This window comes from Bos grunniens, chromosome 13, assembly GCF_055505025.1.
Source record: "Bos grunniens cultivar Pamir isolate PY7600 chromosome 13, Bosgru_T2T1.0, whole genome shotgun sequence".
Classification (NCBI taxonomy): Eukaryota; Metazoa; Chordata; class Mammalia; order Artiodactyla; family Bovidae; genus Bos; species Bos grunniens.
The window spans coordinates 10,211,548-10,233,304 of NC_141177.1; the positions used below are offsets into that span (position 1 = coordinate 10,211,548).

The 21,757-nt window shown below is 42.4% G+C and overlaps 1 protein-coding gene across 5 annotated transcripts in view; it reads right to left on the reverse strand.

Moving 5' to 3' along the window:
* The window catches only part of STK4 (serine/threonine kinase 4), a 92,415-nt gene extending 72,428 nt beyond the window's left edge, over nucleotides 1-19,987 (reverse strand). The window contains exons 1-5 of one of the 5 annotated variants that reach the window (XM_086331657.1): nucleotides 17,805-17,908; nucleotides 12,039-12,119; nucleotides 10,736-10,920; nucleotides 5,301-5,429; nucleotides 2,376-2,490 (exon numbers count right to left, since the gene is read on the reverse strand). In XM_086331657.1, coding sequence (XP_086187783.1) covers nucleotides 2,376-2,490; nucleotides 5,301-5,317 — 132 coding nt within the window. In that variant the 5' untranslated portion in view covers nucleotides 5,318-5,429; nucleotides 10,736-10,920; nucleotides 12,039-12,119; nucleotides 17,805-17,908. Of the gene's footprint in view, nucleotides 1-2,375; nucleotides 2,491-5,300; nucleotides 5,430-10,735; nucleotides 10,921-12,038; nucleotides 12,120-17,691; nucleotides 17,909-17,944; nucleotides 18,352-19,937 lie in introns of those variants that run through there. The other 4 variants (XM_086331654.1, XM_086331655.1, XM_086331653.1 and 1 more) reach the window with 4 other exon arrangements.
* Between the last annotated feature and the right edge of the window lie 1,770 nt (nucleotides 19,988-21,757).

Genomic DNA, 21,757 nt, shown 5'->3' on the forward strand with positions numbered 1-21,757 from the left:
AATCTTGAAGTCATCCTTGACTCTTCTCTATCTTCAAACTATATGCAATTATATCCTCTGGGTTCACCCTGATTTAAACCACCATCATGCCTTGCCTGAATTATTCTAATAATCTCCTAATGGGTCTCGCTGCTTCTGCCCTTAACCTTATAGAATGTATAGTCCACACAGCAGCCATAACTAACCTTTTAAAATATAAGCCAGGGACTTCCCTGGTGTTTCAGTCCATAAGACTCTGCTCTCCCAACACAGGGAGCCTGGGTTCGATCCCTGGTCAGGGAACTAGATCCCACATGTTGCAACTAAGATTCAGTTCAACATCTGCTCAAAATCCCCATGGCTTCCTAAGTCACTCAGAATGAGAGCCAGTCCTCACTAAGGCCTCACCCTATCTGGCTCCCAGCTACCTTCATCTTCTACCACTTTCTACCTCTTCATCCTGTTTCAGCCACATAGGCTTCCCTGCTGTTCCTCAAACACTCTAAACACACTCCCACTTCTGGGCCCTTTTATCTGTTCTCTCTGCCTGCAGTGCCCTTCAACCAGATTTCTGGATGAGATGGTTCCTTACGTCATTGCCTCTGCTCAAATGTCACCTCATTAGGAAATCAGAGAGGCCTTTGCTAGCTCCCTCCACTCCTAGATCATTCTCTAACCCCTTATCCTGCTGCTGGTGCTGCTAAGTCGCTTCAGTCATGTCTGACTCTGTGCGACCCCAGAGACGGCAGCCCACCAGGCTCCCCCATCCCTGGGATTCTCCAGGCAAGAACACTGGAGTGGGTTGCCACTTCCTTCTCCAATGCATGAAAGTGAAAAGTGAAAGTGAAGTCGCTCAGTTGTGTCCGACTCTTAGCGACTCCATGGACTGCAGCCCATCAGGCTCCTCCGTTCATGGGATTTTCCAGGCAAGAGTACTGGAGTAGGGTGCCATTGCCTTCTCCATCCCCTTATCCTGCTTATAGCTTAATGCAACACTATCACCATCTCACATACTATACATAATCTGTATACCTATTCATGTGACGTCTTCCCTATTACACACGTGAACTCCATTTTAAAATGCCTTTGATTAGGTTACTACTGAATTCCAGCACCAAGAAAGCCTCCTGGCACATAGTAGGTCCTGAAAAAAATATCTGTTAAATGATGATGAATAAATGTAAGCAAAAATGCAGGAGACTGACACAGAATACCTGATCAGTCCAATGCTGACTCTGTGCTGATCCCAGCCCAGTTCTAAACAAACTCAATCAACAGACTTTGAATCAGTACCCCTCATGACAAACAACTCACAATTAGAAGAGAATAGGCAGTGGTGCAAAAAATACGTGATTTGGGTTTAGAAAGATCTAGTCTTTAGCCTTGGCTCTACTTCCTCAATATGACTTAGGCAAGTAATCTAGTAATGTCTCTGAATCCCAGTTTCTCAATCTAGAAAAATAGGCAAATCATCTTTTTTCAAGAGTGTCACAAAAATCAAACGATACATTAAGGCATGGAAGAATTCATGGGGTTTAATAACTAGAAAATGCACTTCTACAAGAGCAGGGACATTGTTCTACTGACTACTGGATCCCAAAGGCCTAGATCAGTGTTCTAGAAATACTTACTAAATGAATAAACAAAGAGTTTACGCAACTGAACTGCAACTAGAAACCATGACTCCTAGCTTTTCTCCCAGCCACCACAGTAACAGCACACTATCTTTCACAGAGAGGAATCTGATGAGGAGGACTTAGTGGAAGTTAACCTGTGAACACCTGGGTAGAAGGAGAAAACCCAACCAACTTTAAACACTCAGAACTCATTGCTGGGCTTTCCTGGTGGCTCCGTGGTGGAGAATCTGCCCACCAATGCAGGAGACACAGGATCAATCCCTGATCCAGGAAGATCCCACATGCCATGGGGCAACCAAGTCCATGCAGCACAACTACTGAGCCTGTGCTCTGGAGCATGAGAGCCGACACTACTAAAGCCCACGCGCCTTAGAGCGCGTGCTCCGCAACAAGAAAAGCCACCGCAATGAGATGCTTGTGCTCTGCAACTAGAAAGTAGCCCCCACTTGCTGCAACTAGAGAAAAGCTGGCAGAGTCAGAAAATAAAAAAGAACTCATGACCTAGCTAAGATTTGATAGTCATTTTTCCCCCAGTAAGAAACAAGTAAACCACTTCACTGGACTAGGTTGGTTGGTATTGAAACTGCCACATTTAGTAGACATCAAAAAGCAGAGAGGGGAAAGAACCATGGAAAGGGGGAGATGCAACAGCCGTCTGTCTAGATACATCAGTAGGAGAGTGTGCGTGAATACAGGGCAGAGAAAAGAAGGCAGTGTGAGAGCCCAGTGCGGCTGCATGATTCCAGAAGGTAAACTTACCGTTTTATTTCGTAATCGAATAATATCAGATACAGAACCAGCCCCACAGTACTCCATCACGATCCACAAGTCTGTGTTCTTAAAGTAACTGCCGTAATATTTGACTACATGAGGGCTAGGGAGAGAGACAATACTAATCAGTGGAACAACCTTCAAACATCCCTATGAATTCATGCTGTAAAATACGTGAAAATCCATTTCTCAGCTCCAAAGATCAGTTATTTATGTTTAAGGTTCAAACGGGCACCCTCTTGGTAAGAAATTAAAGTAGTATTGATTTCTGGAGGGCAGTAAATAACAGCGGTGCAAAAACTGTGTAGGTTCCTTAACCCAGCGTTTCTAAGTCTGCACCTCACCCTAAGAAAAGACACATAGATTTCAAAAAGAAAGAGTTACCATGGTCACAGAACTGCTTAAAAAACTGAAAATTTAGAAACCATCCAAATGTCTGACATTAGGGAGTTTATTTAAGAAATAATGATATATCCGTATAAAGGAATAACCACAAATCCATGGAAAATGTAATAGAAGAATACTTGATGAGAAGATTCTGCTTACCAAAAAACAAACAAAAAATGCAGGTTACATAACAGACAGCACAGTATAACTCCAAAAAGACATACGGAAGGACATGTATGCCAAGGAGTATTTAACAATGATTATCTCTCCAAAGGGAAATGTGGTTTTCCTTTCTTATTTGCATTTTCCCAAGAAGTCACATATACTTTGTAATAAGGAAAAATAAAACTACACTACAATCTATTGTAAGGGAAAAATATTCAGAATCAGACCTGAAATATAGAATCTTGAAGAAAGATTTCAGGAAAAAGTCAAAATCCCTTTAAAATGAAATAATTAAAAAAAAAAAAAGAATGTGTCTTCTGAAGCTACCAGCTGTACCTAGCTAGATCATTATCAGAGCCAAGTAATATTGCACAATGTAGTAACGGAAGAGGCAAAAACCAACTCAGCTGATCTAACTCTCAAAATTTCAAATGCCCCTTCATCCTTGGGAAACATGCCAAAATGACAGGATATCAGGAAGACACACACACACATGCAAAATGAATATTAATGAAGAAATGGATGAATAACTCTCTTAAGATACATATCACCACATCTGTGCTGCCGTCTCTGAATTTCTACAGTATTTCTATAGTACTGTCTCCATAAGGCAATTACTGCCAGGTATTCACTGCTGGAATATATCCTATACCATCATGCATCATCAACTATAGAAGCCTGGCCTGTCCAACTACAGTCTGCAAACTCCAGGAGGACAAGCGTGCTGCCCTGTATTTCTCTGTATTCCTTATGACGTTTAGCACAGAGTAGGCTCTTTGAAATCCCTCATCTTTAGAGACATGCGTACACTGTGTTTGAAACACAGCTCTTACACAGCCTATCAAAAGTGGCAAAGTCCAACTTGCCCACTGGAAAGAGCTGCCATCATATATCTTATGCACAAGACAAAAGAAACTGCTACCAAAAAGAAAAGAAAACAGAACAAAAAAAAACTGCTACCTTACTCTGGGCCTTCCAAACAAGAAAAAGGAGGGTTTTAGCCAGTTGAGAGTAACCACAAAAGTATCATGAAAAAAAAAAAAGGGGGACTTTATTGGTGGTCCAGTGGTTAAGACTGTTTCTTCCAAAGCAGGGGATGCAGGTTCGATCTCTAGTTGGGGAACTAAGATCCATGGGGAACGTGCCTCATGGCCAAAGCACCAAAACATAAAACAGAAGCAGTATTGTAACAAATTCAATAAAGGTTTTATAAACATGGTCTAGGGCTTCCCTGGTGGCTGAGATGGTAAAGAATCTGGCTGGACTGCGTGAGACCTGGGTTCGATTTCTGGATCAGGAAGATGCCCTGGAGAAGGAAATGAAAACCCACTCCAGTATCTTGCCTGGAGAATTCCTTGGACAGAGGAGCCTGGCAGGCTACCGTCCACAGGGTTGCAGAGAGTCAGACACAACCGAGCAACTAACACTTCAAAAACAGAGCCTATATAAAAAAATCTTTAACAAATTTATTCCTGAAAAGTAAAAAAAGAAAGGTGGGAAGAACAGAAGTGATTGCACTCAGAAGTCTACAAGACTTAAGGGCTCCTGGGCAAAATGCCTAGCAGGTAGCCCCATCTATCTTAAGCTTTACCAACAGGAGAGACTGAGTTGATCTGGTGACCCAAAGAGCTTCAGAAGGATGAAGACAGGCTTGGGCTGCAAGACTTTGTCATTCTCAACTCCCAAGACCTACCCCAGCCCCTCAGTTTGTGTTTCTCAATCTGAACTGAGGAAGCCTGCTCCCCTGCAGTGACCCCACCATGTTGTCATGGAAATTCGGGGCAAACCACGTGCATTTCTGCGGTCGCCTGCTGGCCCGACTTCCTGCTTGCAGCATTTGACAAATCTTAGTTCCTCAAAATTAAAACACTTAACTACTCTCAGCTGGAATAGTTTCTTAAACTTGTGAAGGAAGGGACAGAACAGTAATATATGAACAAGTGTTCTCTTTTTATAGGACCTTTTGCTGTTCTAAGGTTTCTGGAAGTAAAAGCATTTGAACTATCTCTTCTGAGCTGTCTGTAGAAATGTTTTCTCAGAAGGAAGTAAGAGAGATCATTATCAAAAAAAAAAAAAAACAACGGCTAGCCAGCACCACCTTCTGCCTTTTGCCTCTTCTTCCTAGTTTTGAAACGGGCTAAACTGAAACAAAACAGTGCAGAAATAGAAACTCTGAAAGTTTAGCTGCTGAAACACACAAACTTTTTCACCATTTTTTTTTCTGAAAAGAAACATGTAGTAAGTCCACTAAACTCTCCCTTTTGCAAAATATCTAAGTCGATGCAATTCTAGGAGTCAAACTCTAAATTACGGCAAATTCAAAACTGTTATTATCTCCATAGCAACACCATAAGCCTTTACCTGTCACATTGCTGCATGATAGAGATTTCTTTGATTATCTCCTGCAGGTCTGATTCCACAGGAACTTGCTTAATAGCAACAATCTGACCGGTCTCTTTATGAATAGCTTTGTACACGCTGCCATAGGACCTGTAATTGGGGGGACAAGGATACTTACAAAGTCAAAACAAGCCAAGAGATTAAAAAGTGCTTAAATACAAACAACTCACCATTCTAATTTACATCCCCAGGTGCCCAAGACATATGTACTTAGCTACACTTGCAAAACTGAGATAGCTAAAGTATTGATACTTTGGGGGAAAACTGTCCTTAAGAGAACTACCATCTTATAAACTTCCCATTTAAAGTTTACTGAATGTATGAGTATGAAATAACAGTCATAAGGACAGTAGCTACCACATCTGCTGTCTGCTGGAAGCAGCATCCTCTGAGGTTCACCCTTACAGAAAAACCATGAAAGGGTCATTATCTCTATTTTACAGGCAAATGAGAAAAGGTTCAGAGAAGTTACACGACTTGCCCAAGGTTACATTAAGTGATAAATAAGCAGTCAGTCCAGGATACGCATCCAGGAGTGTCAGAACACAAAGCCTATATTCTAAAAAAAAAAAAAAAAAAAAAAGCCTATATTCTCTCTACATTTGTATCGGGGCAAAAATCCATGAGAGGGGTCTTCTTTTTCTTGCACTCATTCTAGCATCACAAGGTCTTTTAGTCCTTGCTCCTCTTACTCGCAATAATCTTTAAAACATTGGGAAATTTTTACTCCTCTTTAATTCTTTTTATCTTTCACTTCATCTGCCCTTAAGAGTTTATTGTCAAGATAAATAAAAGGTTGGGTAGCCTTTCAATTTTGGGGCTATAAGAGCAAGACATTTAGAATCTAAAGACCTAGGGCTGGAGTCCTACCACCACTACTTATCCACATTATTACAGTACTACATATCAGACATATTATTAACCTCGTACCTCAATTTTCTCACCTGTAAAATGACAACAACATTACAAGAGAATTGCAATGGTTAAATGAGATATCATTATCATTATCTTACATAGATTGTATTTTCACTTAAATCCTGGATGGCTGTCAGTGAAATAATGAGCAAATTGTCTTTCATAGTTTCCAAACACACCTGTTTCTTCATACTCCCTTGGTGAAAAGAAAGATCAAAATAACAGCACCTAATACATCAAAGTAGCTGAGTGCTCTAGCTAACAAAATGCTACTCAAGGATTGTTTCAATGTGAAAGTCACACAAAAGTTTTTTTTAATGTCTATGCAAAGCACATAAAAAATTTCCATTCCATCAGACTTTTTCATTGGCAAAACTAATATAATGATATTTAAATGTTGCCTAAAACTTATTTTTTGCAAGGGAAAGACAACCACTGACCATGTGTGGAAGATCCAACCACTGCCTCTTCTTCCTTGGCCACTGGAAAAAGCTGCCATCATGTATCTTATGCACAAGACAAAAGAAACTGCTACCAAAAAACAAAACTGCTACCTTACTCTGGTCCCTCCAATCAAGAAAAAGGAGGGTTTTAGCCAGTTGCGAATAACCACAAAAGTATAATGAAAAAAAGAAAGGGGGACTTCCTTGGTGGGCCAGTGGTTATGACTGTGTCTTCCCATGCAGGGGATGCAGGTTCGATCCCTAGTCAGGGAACTAAGATCCACGGGAAACATGTCTTGCCTTATCTTCCTTGATAAGATAACCCCAAGATTTGTAAGCAAATCTTTGTGACCAAATGCTTGGTCCCAGGAGATAAAGGCTGGTGGTCCAAGCCAGTCCCAGGATTCTGATCCCTTTCTGCCAGTGACTGAACTAGCAGTAAGTCTAAGACCTAGTACACAGACCAGTGAAATCTGAGAGGAATTCTTTAGAAGGGTCCCTGGGAAAGACCTTCTTCCCTGATAAAAAAAGAAGCAAACAAGGTGGCCCATTTTCTCCTGCCACTTCCTTTCCTGCTTCTAAAGTGGCCATCTTGAGACTGTGAGACTTACACAAATGCTAAATTGTTATCAAACACTTAGCCATTCTGGAATCTTTCACCCCCCAGATTTTTCTGCTAGTTATTAAATGCCCTTACTGGTTAGCCACTATTGGTTGGGTAGTCTGTAACTTTCATCCAAATTTATTCTTGATACCCTAGGTCAGGGGTCCCCAACTCCCTGTTAGGAACCAGGTTGCACAGCAAGAGGTGACTGGTGGAGGGCAAGTGAGTGAGTGAAGCTCCATCTGTATTTGCAGCCGCTCCCCACTGCGTGCATGACCACCTGAGCTTTGCTTCCTGTCAGATCAGCAGTGGCATTAGATTCACACGGGAGCACAAATCCTAACCTAAAGTCAAGGGAGAATAGCCTGAGATTGCCACAGATGAGAAGTAAAGTGAATAATAAATTCAATATGCTTGAATCATTCTAAAACCATTCCCCTCATTCCCGGTCCCTGGAAAAACCGTCCTATATGAAACTGGTCCCTGGTGCCAAAACTGCTGGGGACCACTGCCCTAGGTCCCATTTGTGTAAAAAAGTTCTTTATTTCGTCTTCACTTTGGAATGAGTTTTGCTGGATATAGAATTCTTCTTTGACAACAGCTTTCTCTCAGCACTTGTACTGTAGTTTATCAGCTTCTATTGTTGTAGAGAAGTCAATTCTCATCGGGTTATCATTTTTCATGGGTAATCATGGGCAATCTCTCCCGTAGTTTTAAGACTGCCTCTTTATCCTTCACATTCTGTAATTTTACTATAACTAGAAGCCGATTTATTCGGCACTTCATAAACTTCTTCAGTCTGCAGGCGTATGTCTTTCTTCAAGTCTGGAAATTTCTTAGTATTATCTCTTTATTTCCTGTCTCTTCCAACTTTCTTCTAGAGCTCCTACTGGACCTAGAGTGGACCTTGTCAATCCATGCTATCTCCCTAGTTTCCAACACTGCATTTCCGTCTTGCATTTTGTGATCAGTCTCATTTCTAGCTTTCAATTCCCAAATTCTCTTTTCAGTTTGTCCAGTTGACAGCTTTTGCAATTTACTGGGCATTAGAACTTCAATTGTTGTAGTTTTCATTGTCAGGCCCCTCAGCTGTTTCTTTCTCATGGGGCTGTTCATGTTAATAATTTTGTGTTTGTCTTTTAAGGATTTTATTCCCTCCTTTTATCTTTTTGAAAATTGTAAACAAACATGAAATTCCAGATTGCTCCATTATTTCTATTTCCTTGGGTGGGAATTTCCTACTTGTTACGTCTGTTGATTATTTAATGGCACTGGATTTCCTCATATGGGTTTCATTTTACTTTGAATGATTCTTTTCTATACAGTGTTCACTGTTCTTGAGCATTTCATGACATCATGATGGTTTCATGATTCCCTTAGCTCAGTTATCGATTAAACTAGGTCTTGCATTAGGATTTAGGGTTTTCAGCCCTCAAGACACCATACCTGAATACACTCCAGGCCCAGTTCCTATAGTCAGAATAGTCCCTCTTTTTCCCCAGGCCACAGGCAACTGATACAAAAATTTCCTGCAGGAAGCCCAATCTCCCGACAACAACATGGCACGCTTTACTTTCCTATTACTACGATAACTATCTTTTCTATCCCTGGTCTATAGCTGGCTATGTATTCTTATATTTTAAAAAACTAATTTTCATTCATTATTCTTATATATTTGAAATGGAAAGGAGAGGTTCCTGCATGCACTGAGAAATCTTGACTAGATACCCTCCACACCTCACTATGCTATCTTGACAGCCAAGAAAACTCCAAGAGCTCATATGAACAATTAAGATTCACAATTCCAGACTGCACTTAGAGTACAATTTAGAAGGCTTCAGCAAGAACCCCTGGCTGAAGGTAAGTTCAAGACCTGACTCTCTCCAAAAAAACACTACAGTGACTCAGTGAATTTTAACTGGCAGAGAACAAAACAAGTAATACCACAAAGGAGGTGCTTCACACACGCTCTGCAAGGCAAGGGTCAATGCAGAGAAACAGAAATTAGACACTATCTGAGGCCAAATTAACCAGGTATCAGTCTTAACCATATCACTCACTAGTTACCAAACTATGCACAAAATGTTTTTGCTCTTATCCCCTGATTAAAAACTTAAATGAATCAATGGGTAAAACTTTAAATACAACAGAAGGAAGAAAGGTGAAAGCTCTAATTCAAAACACTTTCTGAGGGCTGTCCATCCATTCTGGTTTGGAGCTTTGGCCCTGCTCTGCCACAGATCCACGATTTCCTCAAAATACAGAATGGCGGCAGTCTTGGGAATCCGATAGAATCCTTTAGCCAGAGCTCATTACATTAGGTCCAAGTCCATGAGAGTTCACAACCCATTCAGTTTCCAGAACCATGGCATGGTCTTTTGTGTTCAGGAAGGAAGTGCAGTTCAGGTCTTCCTTCAGGATTCGGCTGATTAAATGAAGCTTGCTCAGGCTCATTCAGTCAGGATGACAGAAATCCAAGCACTTGTGGTAACATTTAAAACAATATGATGATAACATGCGAAGATCTGAAGCTTTCTTTATTTTCTTTCTGGTGATAGATTTACAGGGAAATTTCCAAGGTCCTTAAAGAAGACATCCACAGATCTAAAATGTAATTTAAAATAATCATAATTAGCTTAGTTTCTCCTTACATTATATTTCTGATCACTCTCTGTTTGTAGTTTTCTTTTGACATTCCTCAAACCCAATCCACCCAAACAGAGCTCCCTTCAAGACATATAAGTGAAAGTGAATTTGCTCAGTTGTGTCCGACTCTTTGCGACCCCATGGACTGACTGTAGCCTACCAGGCTCCTCCGTCCATGGGATTTTCCAGGCAAGAATACTGGAGTGGGTTGCCATTTCCTTCTCCAAGGGATCCTCCTAACCCAGGGATTGAACCCAGGTCTCCCGCATTGTAGGCAGACGCTTTACCATCTGTGCCACAAGAACATCTAAATATACTTTAAGACTTAAGATTTAACTTTGATTGGGCAAGATAAGATCTGAAAAATGCTTCAATTGATATATTTAAAAATAAAATAATAGTTGCCATTTACCGCGCCCTTATTAGGTGACAAGCACTGTACTGTACTTTAGTCTGATTATCTCATGTAATACTCAACATAATCCTATGAGGGAGATGGTAATATCCTCACTTCATAGCTGAGGCTTGTGAAGCTTCAAGATGTTCATCAACCTGCAGAGTCTATGTTCTTACTACTGTAACACACTTTCATTAAAAATAAAACAAGTCAGTTACACACCTAGTCAATTATGCCTACCACTCTTGATCTTATTTTAAGTATCACCTGTGAGCATGGTTAGATTAAGGGCCTTGGACTCACTACATGGAAGAAAATACCGAGGATATCAAGCTAGAGTTGAAAACGGCAGGCAAAAGTCATAGCGGGACTGGATTTTCTTTCCCCGTACCTTTAAGGATGCCAAGTCAACTTGTAGGTTCAGATTCATTGAGCACTTGTCTTTTAGCAGCGCAGCTGTTGTCATCTTTTACTTCCCTTCTCTGCTTGATTTCTTGCTTCATTCCAAACAATATTTTTCCAACTTACAAAAAGATGATGACTAATGTTTTTCACAAGGAGGTAATCCATGAAATCCTATTCCATGTAATCCAGGATTGGGTTTAGCATTTGTTATCTATATTAGGCATAAATAACACTGACTCCAAAATAAACTTATGACATATAAAAGCTGATTGTAAAGAACAAACACTAATTAGACAATAGACATTTTCATAAACTAACACTTCAGCTCTTCTCTTGAACCAGAATTACTTCCAAGAGATTTTACATAATACAGAAACACACACCCACACATTTACATGCTTATATATGCATAAACTACCTCTGAGAAATACATAAAAAACTGCTATACTGGTTGCTTCTGGGTGGCTGAGATAGATAAGAGGCAGATTTTTTTCAGGCCATTTTTTATGCCTTTCAAATCTTGAATCATGTGACTTGATTACCTATTCAAAAATGAACAACGAAAACTTAGGAAAGGGTGTCTAATATTTTAATGTCTTGGTCATTACAGAAAAAGAAACAAATATAAAAATATCCAAAGTATAAAAAATTATGATGCAACCTTTATTGTATCATGAAAGCCAATGACGGTCACTATCTATTACGAAATATCATTCTACTCGTATTCTATAAACTCATTCACAAATCTGTGTTTCAAGAAGTCCTCTAGTTCCCGACCTGGGATCCTAGATCTCTTAGGAAGTTGTAAAAGTAGTGACAGTCCTTGATTTATTTTCTGTATTTCCCAAAGTGGCACTAACTAAAATGCTGAATTCCTTTAAAAAAAAAAATGAAACAAGTTATTGAATATCTCTGAGAGGCTATGAACAGAAAATTAAAGTATGTCTGATTAATAAAATTTCTTGAACAAAGTATAAACTAGTGTTATCTGTTAAATAGATATAATCATGCATATCACAGATTTTATGAGAGAAAACAACAGATATCCATGGTACTGAAAAGACCAGGAATCACTAACTCTGTCTATTGAAGTGATTGGGGGATGAGAGAAAGAGCATTTCAAGCTGTAAATTTACCTCCCACCCCACCCAGAGCAAGGCTGATATGCAATATTTCCCTTTCTTTTCCTTAGCTTTACAAATTATTGCATAAGAAAGGTTCACATCCTGCTGGTGTTGGGGCAGGAAAAAGACTGAGACCTACTAGTCCACCTACATCTGGGCACTCACCCTTCTCCAAGTTTCTCTAAGACATCAAACACTTCTTCCGGTTGTTTAGTTAAACTATCTTCATCCAACTTTTTCAGCTGCCTGTGAATGAAGAAATGTAAGCATAAAATACATGGTACTTACCAGCAACTTGAGAGAACACAAAACACATTATTTATTTTACAATTAGCATCTGAGAAATTTCTCTGCAAAGCCTACACTGGTAAATGCCAATAAAGGCAAGCTAAGAGGCCTTTAAGGGAAGCTGAAGGGCTGGTCTATGGAAATATTACTTGTGTCCCGGGTCACCTCCATGAGCAAAATCAGTACTGGAGGATTAAGAGCTACCATGAGGCTGACTTCAGTTCCACAGGTATAAGAATTTTCTAACACTAAAAGCTGCTCTGAAATGGTTTAGACTGCAATTAAGGAGTCCCTAGATTCCCATCACTGGAGCATCTAGACAGAAAACTAGTCCTTGTATAGCTGAAACGCAGCAGAGTAGATTTAAGCATTAGCTAGAATCCGTTTAAATCTTGAGATTCCATCAACAAAGATGACATAACTCTGTTCAGAAAAGATGCTTAATGCAAGCTTAGTAATGAACTGAAACATGGTCCTAGACTGGAGGTCAACGAAGATGGAGAAGAATCTTGCTCTCCATTAGCAAGACTTTGGTACTTATTTTTGTTGAAATACATGGATTCTGTAAGGTATCACAGAAACAGAAAGTGGAGAGTATATGCTTAGATGTGATCAAAAGTGAAAAAATAACCAGACAGCTGGAAGTTTCAAATAGTCTCACCAAGACTCTCCTGGGGTGACTGTGTACCTGACTATTCCCCAAAATCAAAGATTTTGCACACAACTTCCAGATAATTCAGATTTTTCTATGACAAACCATGATCAACAGACGAGGTTATAAATTGAGCATAGGGTGTTTTTTTAACTGAGAACTGTGAAAATTATGAACAGTCTTAGACGAGCCGTCTGCTAAGGAGCACTTGTGTGCGTGCGTGTGTGTGTTCTACACCATGGTTTCCTGAAACTATAAAGGACAACAAAGAAAGGAGAGCTCAGGAAGCGGTGAAATATGGAAGCAGTCCACTGGGAATTTCTTTGTAAAGAAAAATGTTTAAACTAGCTGGACAATACCAGCTTTTACGAGGAAAGATAAACTAAAATACACGCGCACACAAACGTGTACCTTCCTGGAGAAAATGGCAAAACCGTAAGAGAAGCCAAAAAAAAACCCCACCCACCTGAACGCATCAAGTTTATCTTCCAGTAAATGCTGATCTCAAGAAGACAATCTTAACAGGATTTCATAAATATCAAACTAGAGAAAGGGAGAACTGCTCTAGGTCAATAATTGCCATGACTTGAAAATTAACCAAAGAAACAACCACACTGACCTTTGAAAATCAAAAGGTCCTAAAAATTAAATTCCAATGACATCACAAAAACTCCCAGGTTCAAAACAAAAAGGGTTGAAGTGAAACTTCAATGTCAGAAGTGAAATTTCTATGAACCCAGAAATCAGAATGACCATCTCACAATGGCGGTGGGGGGGGCGGGAGTGGGTAAAGCATTGATTTATAACTGTATAAACAATGGACAATACCTCTTTTCTCAAGTATAAAGCTTTATAAACAGCTTATGTAAAGGAAGATCAGATGTGTTCCTTTGAAGTGGTGGCTTTGTGGTTTATAAAGAGCAAAACTCACTATTTCAACTATTAGAGACCAGGGCATAACAAAGGAAATGGCCACTGCCATGAGACAGCTGCAGGCCTCTGATAATACTTCAACAGACAAACTTTATAGAGTGTTCAGATGCTCCTTTAAAACAATCTAGGTGGGGTTTTGTTTGCCTTGGGCTTAAAGGATCTTATCTCTGGTGCCTGAACCTAGAGGTGGTCTATAAGAACATTTGCTAAATGGACTAATGAATGCAATGATGAGTATCATAAACCTTTCTCGGCACTCTTCATGAGGTTTCAAAATTAAGAAGAAGTTCGCCCCGAGAAAGTATTACTGTGCTATCAACAAATGACAATTCTATGGAAAATCTTTTGACAAGGGACTCAATGATGTTTTCTACATGAGTCTTCATGGAAGAAGCATTCTAAGCAAACAGCCCAACTCTGATGATTCAGCCCTTTCGACTGTACTTCCCCAGGTCCTCGGTAGTTTCAGTGCTTGCCCATAACTGAACAGGCCTAGCCAACACAGCCTCCAAGGACCAGACAACAGGGGATGTTCCTCTCCTAAGTCAGCTGCGTGGATGGTCAGAATCCCAGAAATGCACTCTACACACTTCACCACACTATTAGTATCTAATGGCAACTCACTTCTTAAAATCATAAACTTCTAAAAACTAAACAGAAAGTGAAAAAACATAAAACTCCTATGCAAACCGTCAACTTCATCGTTATTCTTTTGTTGTTGGTTGTTGTTTAGTTGCTAAGTCGTGTTCAACTCTTTTGTGACCAATGGACTGTAGCCTGCCAGGCTCCTCTGTCCTTGGGATTCTCCAGGCAAGAATACTGGAGTGGGTGGCCATTTCCTTCTCCAGGGGATCTTCCCGACCCAGGGATCAAACCCGCATCTCCTGGTGGGCCCTTTACCATCGTCATTCTCTTAGTCACACACAAATATCAAACTCAGGAACACAAAGAGCATTTCCTACCTTGGGATTGCTTTCCCTTATTAGAAACACATGCCATCTGAATCTCTGAAAAGACACCAGTACTTTTCCAAACACAAATAAGGGTGTTCATGAAGTCATTACTCACTGGTCTGGCTAGCTCCCAAACCTCTTTCTCCCATCTTATAACTTTTGTAAGGTCCATTTTATTTATATATACCTATACTCTTTCCATGCAGAATTCGTTATGGGTTACAACAAATATGTAAGATAAATGGATGGAGCTTTTCAATGAAAATAAAATATACATGCCCACCCCAACCTCCTCAAACTCATGTTAAAGTCTTAACGCTCAAGACCTCAGAATGTGACTGTATTTAGAGATGGGGCCTTTAAAGAGCTAATTAAGGTAAAAATGACATCATATGGGTGGGCCCTCATCCAACATGACTGGTGTCTTCGTAAGAGGAGATGAGGACATAGATATAGAGGGAGGGCCACGTGAAGACACAGGAAGGGGGCAGCCATCTGCAAGCCAAGGACCGAGGCCTCAAAAGAAACCCTGCTGATGCCTAGACCTCAGACTTCTAGCCTCCAGAACTGTGAGAAAATAAATTTCTGTTAACTCATGCCATCTGTGAGATCAACAATGGCAGTCCTAACAAACTAATATCACAGGTAATAAAGTTAACTGGCCGAAAGGCAGTTCACTAGCTATGATGAGCAGGAAAGCACCTGTCATTCAAGTATTCAACCCTGCAGAGGATGGGATGATTTCAGAGAACAGCATCATTGAAACATACATTACCACATGTAAAACAGATAACGGATGAAGCAGGGCACCCAAAGCTGGTGCTCTGTGACAACGTGGGGGGGACAGGGTGGAGAGGGACATGGGAGAAGGGTTCAGGATGGAGGGGACACATGTACACCTGTGGCAAATTCATACTGATGTATGGCAGAAACCATCACAATATTGTAATTATCCTCCAATTAAAATAAATTCAAATATTAAAAAAGAATTCAACCCTGCAACACTTTTCTCTTGCACATTTAATAAAATTTTTAAAACCCAAAAGGCACAGGAATGAGTGTCAAAAACCAAAACGGTTTACTTTTTTGCCCAAGATTGTACAGCATAAAGTAAAAGCAGAAACAAAACTCAGATTCCTAATCCTCTCTTCAATTAAACCAGCACGTCCAGGAAAGAACAAACATATTTCAGAAGGAAATATAACCAGTGTCCATTTATAGTTGGATCTATGGTGCAACAGCAAATACCTGCTAACATACACAAGGCCCTGTGAAACAAGGGTACTCCCAGAGAGGCATCAGAGTGATACAGCTGAGAGCACAGACTTTGGACCAGACTGCCTGGATTAAAATCCCAGCTCTGTCACTTAGTAACTATGCAACTTCTGCCCAATCGCTAACCTCTCTGGGCCTCAGTTTCATCACCTGTAAAACAGAGATACAGGTGATAAGATTGTTGTGACGGTAAAACGAGTCAACAGTTAAGCTGAACCATATGAAACTACTATTTTTATACATCAAAAATGGTCAAATATCAGCAAATTCATATGGTTCAATGACAGACACGGAAAGCACCGAGAGTAACATCTGAAGGTGAAGGTGAAGGTGAAGTCGCTCAGTCGTGTCCGACTCTTTGCGACTCTGTGGACTGTAGCCTACCAGGCTTCTCCGTCCATGGGATTCTCCAGGCAAGAATACTCGAGTGGGTTACCATTTCCTTCTCCAGGGGATCTTCCCGACCCAGGGATCAAACCCGGGTCTACCTCATTGGAGGCAGACGCTTTAACCTCTGAGCCACCAGGGAAACCTGAGAATAACGTCTGGCACCCAGTAAGTGCTAGATGCATGCAATAACCACTGTATTTCAGACTCGGTGCACTACAGTAGGGTGACTTACGAGTCCATCCCAACCAGCTATTTGCCTTCTGCAGTGTTTGTGCATTTCAAAAAAAGCCAAGGGCACAGGCCCAGCTGTGAAACCCTTTCCTTCACCTCTCCATTGCCCCGCACTCCCACACACTGAACACTTCCTACTTTAGAGCTCATTCTGCTACAGGAAGTCAGAGGGCTCTGTGAAATTGAAGCAAACTTCGTGGCACCTCAAGCTGTACTCTCCATTTTTTTCCAGATGTGGCAGTGTGATTGAAAACCCCCGGGGGTCCACAGAGCAAATCACTGATACAACTGCAACCAACTCAGGAGGTCAGACTATCTAGGACCAACCACTCCCCCTGATCTTGACTTAAAACAATTCCAGGGAGCAGTAGGATTTGGAGCTGATACAAAACAATAGAGACCTGAATAAAGGGCACAGTCTGGCTGAGTCCAGTGAGCCAGACCTAGAGCAAAAAAAAACGGAACACACACGACTGTCTCTCAACTCTTCTGGGCCTCAATTTGCCCATCTTGCAAACAGTCTCTTATTTCTCTATCTACCTCCCAGTGTGGGAGTGAGGAAGATTAGGAAGATCCTGGATATCAGGAAGGAAAGATGCCATCATCTAGAGAGGGAACACTACCAAAAACATCTAAATCGCTGCCCTGCACGAAGCCTCCCTTACTAGACCGTCCACCTTGTACGGCACACCTCCGGCCTCAGGCAGCAAAGCTTCTCCCCTCAACAGACCCTCCCCACTGCACCTCTGGTGGGACTCCCTCCCTTAGAAAAGTCTGCCCAGCTCTCCTCTCTGCTAGTTCCCGACCCACCCCTTAGCCAGACCCCCCTCGTAGGTCCCCATCTGGCTTCAGCATCCTAACTTAGTGAGTCCCTTCTAGGACAGGCTTCACCCAGCGGTCCCCTCCCTCAGCAGGTGCTCTCCTAACTTGTCTCCAGCCCCCCAGCAGCTGCCCTCCCCACCTGTCCCCCACCTTCCGCCAGGATGTTCGCCTCGGCAAGCGATCTCTCTAACCAGCCCCACGTTTATCCCCCGTGGCCGGACCCCCCACCGGCCAGAGGTTCCCCATTCAGCAGGTGCCCCTTCAGCCGGATCACCTCGCCCCGCAGGTCCGTCCCCTCCAAGGGGGCTCGCACGCCCGGGTATCCCCTCCGCCAGTCCCCGTCTTTCCCTCCCTCCACCCCCTTCTTCTTAGCCAGCGGCCCCTCACCGGCGCGGCGGGTTCCTAAGCTGCACCGTCTCCATGGCGCTGCCAGCAGCCGCCCAGACCCGTTCACTGCTCCATCCTCCCCCGGGACCTCCTCGATCCCGCCCAGCAGACCCTCCCACACTTCCGCTTTCCGCCCCTACCGGAAGCCGCGTGCTGCGCGGGAGCTGGGCGGGGCCGCGAGGGCTGGCCCCGGGTCACGTGGTGCTGACACCAGTCACGTGGTGCGCTGGGGCGCGGACCCAGAACCGCAGAACCGTGGAGGCTCCTCCCGGGAGGAAGTTTTAGTCAGGTCTCGAGCTTTGGTGTCCTTGTCTCTCTGCGACACTTCGCCCAAGAAACTCGGTCTGAGACCCGAGAACTCATCTCTGCCTCGGGCCCTGCCCACCTCGTTTCTCAGACACAGATACTGAGACGTCCTGCGAAGAACCGGCTTAATAAAAAACTGTCAATTCTTAACCAGCCAAGTTTACACTGTTGGTGGGAAGCGCTGCTGCCGGTATCCCTGGAGCTATTTGTGGTTTTCTGCCGTTCTTCGGTGGTTGAATTCTTGTTCCAGGTGGACGCTGGACCGTGCATAACGTCTCCTTGGATGTCACGGAGCATCAGCCTGCAAACTGCCCCACCCTCGTAAGAGCCTTACCTTTGAGTCAGCTTGTGAACATAAAAATAGCCAAGGTTTATTAAGCCCTTGGAGCTTCCCAGGTGGCGCTAGTGGTAAAAAAAAAAAAAAACCCTGCCTGCCAGTGCAGGAGACATGAGAGACTCGGGTTACATCTCTGGGTGAAGATCCTCTGAAGGAGCGAATGGCAACCCACTCCAGTAGTCCTGCTTGGAGAATCCCATGACCATGGGAGCCCGGCAAGCTACAATCCATAGAGTCACAAAGAGCTGGACACGACTGAAGCGATTTAGCACACATTAAGCTTTTACCATGTACTTGCCATTTTATATTATTTAATCCTTATATCAAGGCTGTAACTATCCCAGTCTTATCTATTATTTTCCACTGCTTATCATGTTCTCGATACTCTACTACTAACTGAAAATGGAAACCCACTCCAGTATTCTTACCTGGAGAATCCCAGGGACAGAGGAGCCTGGCAGGCTACTGTCTATGGGGTCACAAGAGTCGGACACAACTTAGCGACTAAATTACTACTACTACCACTAACTCACTTAGTAGTTTTAAAACTTTATGGTAGGTAATATTACGCTCATAAGGCCGGAGAGGTGAGCTCACATAGCTAAAAGTATCGGTTTGGGGATTTAAATCCAGATGGATAGTCCACCACGCTCCTCTGTCCATGGGATTTTCTAGGCACGAATACTGGAGTGGGGTGCCATTTCCTTTTCCAGGATAGAATTCCAGAGCCTGCACTAACAAACTGGACAACCACTTGGACCCTCTCCTTGGGCATGAGAGTCAAAGCTTAGGCTCCACTCACAACTCCTATGGAAACTCATAAACAGGTATGGAAATTCATAAATCCTCAGTTGCTACCACCATCAATGAGTATTAAGAAAATGGAAAAATCCCAGTTTGCTTGTAGAGAAAGTTACTCAAAGCAGCCTCTGGTATGCCATCTACAAAACCCCATGTGCAGTGCATTGCAGCCAGGACACAGTGGCAGTCTTTGCTCCCCAAATGGGAAACGGGGAATTATCAGTTATAGAGGAATTGATCTCAGGTGGGCTCATTAGTTACCAAGGAAACCAGCAAAGGTGCTAGCCACTCACCACCCCTTTGGTAAGCTGTCATTAGCTGGGGCTTGGGACAGGTACATAGGAAGGTCAGTCATGTAAGTAGGGTGTTAGGTGAAGCAGGCTCTGTTTGGCCAGGGGATATACAGAGAACAAGAGAACAGCCATTTGAGTGGCCCAACCATATCACATTTCTTGTTTTTTACTAAGAAGTCCAGGAGTTGGTTGTAGGGTTGATTGACACAACAAGGTCGATTTCATCATTCCCCCCCCACCCCACCCCACCCCCCCCGGCCCAATTCAGCATGTTGGCTTTTCGTCCTTGTGCTTATTGACTCAGATGCAAAATGGCTGCCACAACTCCAGGTGTCATATCCTTAACCCAACAGAAAAACAGCAAAAAAAGGCTATTTGAAGTCCTGTATCTCTTACCTGGGAAGGAAACCTTTCCCATAAGCACCCAGCATACATCCTTCTGTCTCATTGGCTAGATCAGGGTCACATGCTCACTCCTTGCCCAATCATTGGTAAAAGAATGAGATTATTGTGATTGCTGTAGAGAAATCTTGATTCATTTTCTAGGCCCAGAGAATCTCAGGCAAAATTATGAAAGTAAAAAATGGAGGTTGTTGAGTAGTTACCATTTGTGTGTATGTGTGTATGAGTGATCTGGTTTCCCTGCCACACTAAGTGTTCTTTCTTTGCTTTTGTATTGGGCTTATGCTGGACTGAGGGGATTCAGATGAAAGGGCTACCCAGCCCTCAGAAAGTTTAAGGTCTGGTTGGGTTATGAATTTACACAAATAATTATAGTTGACCCTTTAAAGAGCATGGGTTTTAGCTGCATGGGTCCATGTGGATTTTTAAAAACAAATGTGTGCTACAGTGTTACGGAGAAGGCAGTGGCAGCCCACTCCAGTACTCTTGCCTGGAAAATCCCATGGACGGAGGAGCCTGGTAGGCTGCAGTCCATGGGGTCGCTAAGAGTCGGACACGACTGAGCGACTTCACTTTCATGTTTCACTTTCATGCATTGGAGAAGGAAATGGCAACTCACTCCAGTGTTCTTGCCTGGAGAATCCCAGGGACGGGGGAGCCTGGTGGGCTGCCGTCTATGGGGTCGCACAGAGTCGAACTCGACTGAAGTGACTTAGCAGCACAGTGTTACACAATTTGAGGTTGTTTAGATCCCAGGATGCAGAACCTCAGACAAAGAGGGGCAACTAAAGGTACACACGGATTCGGTTGTGCAGGAATTGCTGTCCCTAACCATCAATTGTGTAACTAAATACCTGACAGCAGAGACTAGGTTTTTGTTGACGAAACTTTGTAAGTGCATGTTGCGTGCCAGATCTTACAGGGCCTGGGGAGAGATAAGACCTACTCACTGCCTTTAAAGACCTCACAGTCTAAGAAACACTGTAAACTGATGTGAAATAAAATACATATATTATGGCAAGACAAGAATTGTGGTTTTTTTTCTTTTTTTTGCTGTGCTACACAGCATGTGGGAGTTTAATTTCTGGACCAGGAATCTAACCCACGCCCTCTGCGTTAGAAGCACGGAGTCTTAACCACTGGACCACCAAGGAGGTCCCAGGAGAAGAAAAACTTGAACTAAACGTTTTTCTCTGCCCTTTGGCCTCCTCTGTCCCCTCTACTGTGCATTATGTATCTGCATTACACATCAACCAAACCTCCCCATTGGTAGAAACACCTGCTCAACCATAAAGAGCAACATTCTGCTAGCATCAAGAGACTCTCTTAAAGGATAACATTCCTTCTTGATCTTGTAAGGGGTCACGATGATAGTTGCCTTCTGTCTCAAAAAACTTACATAACTGTGCCCTGACTTCTAATGTCTGGAACAGTTTTCAGAACTGAGATGGTGGTCCCAGGTTACAATCCTCCAACTTGGCTCAAGTAAAATTTTCCACTTCTTTATTAGATTGACTATTGATGAATTTTCATCAACCGACAATCACAGAATAAGAGCTAAATTAGGAATAAAACCTGAGAGCAATAGGAGCAGAGGAGGGAGATTATAAAGGAGATGATGTTTGAGTTGACTTTTGGCTCAGTGAGAATTAGGCAAGAGGAAAAAATAGTGTTTGGAAAAGAATCCCAGGAAGAAGAGAGCATAAGCAAAGGTTAGGAAGCAAGGGAAACAGCATAATGTGCACAGGTAGCAACAAGCAGCTTTAAAAAAAAAATGGAGTAGTAAGTGGGACATAGAATGAAGTCAGAGGAGG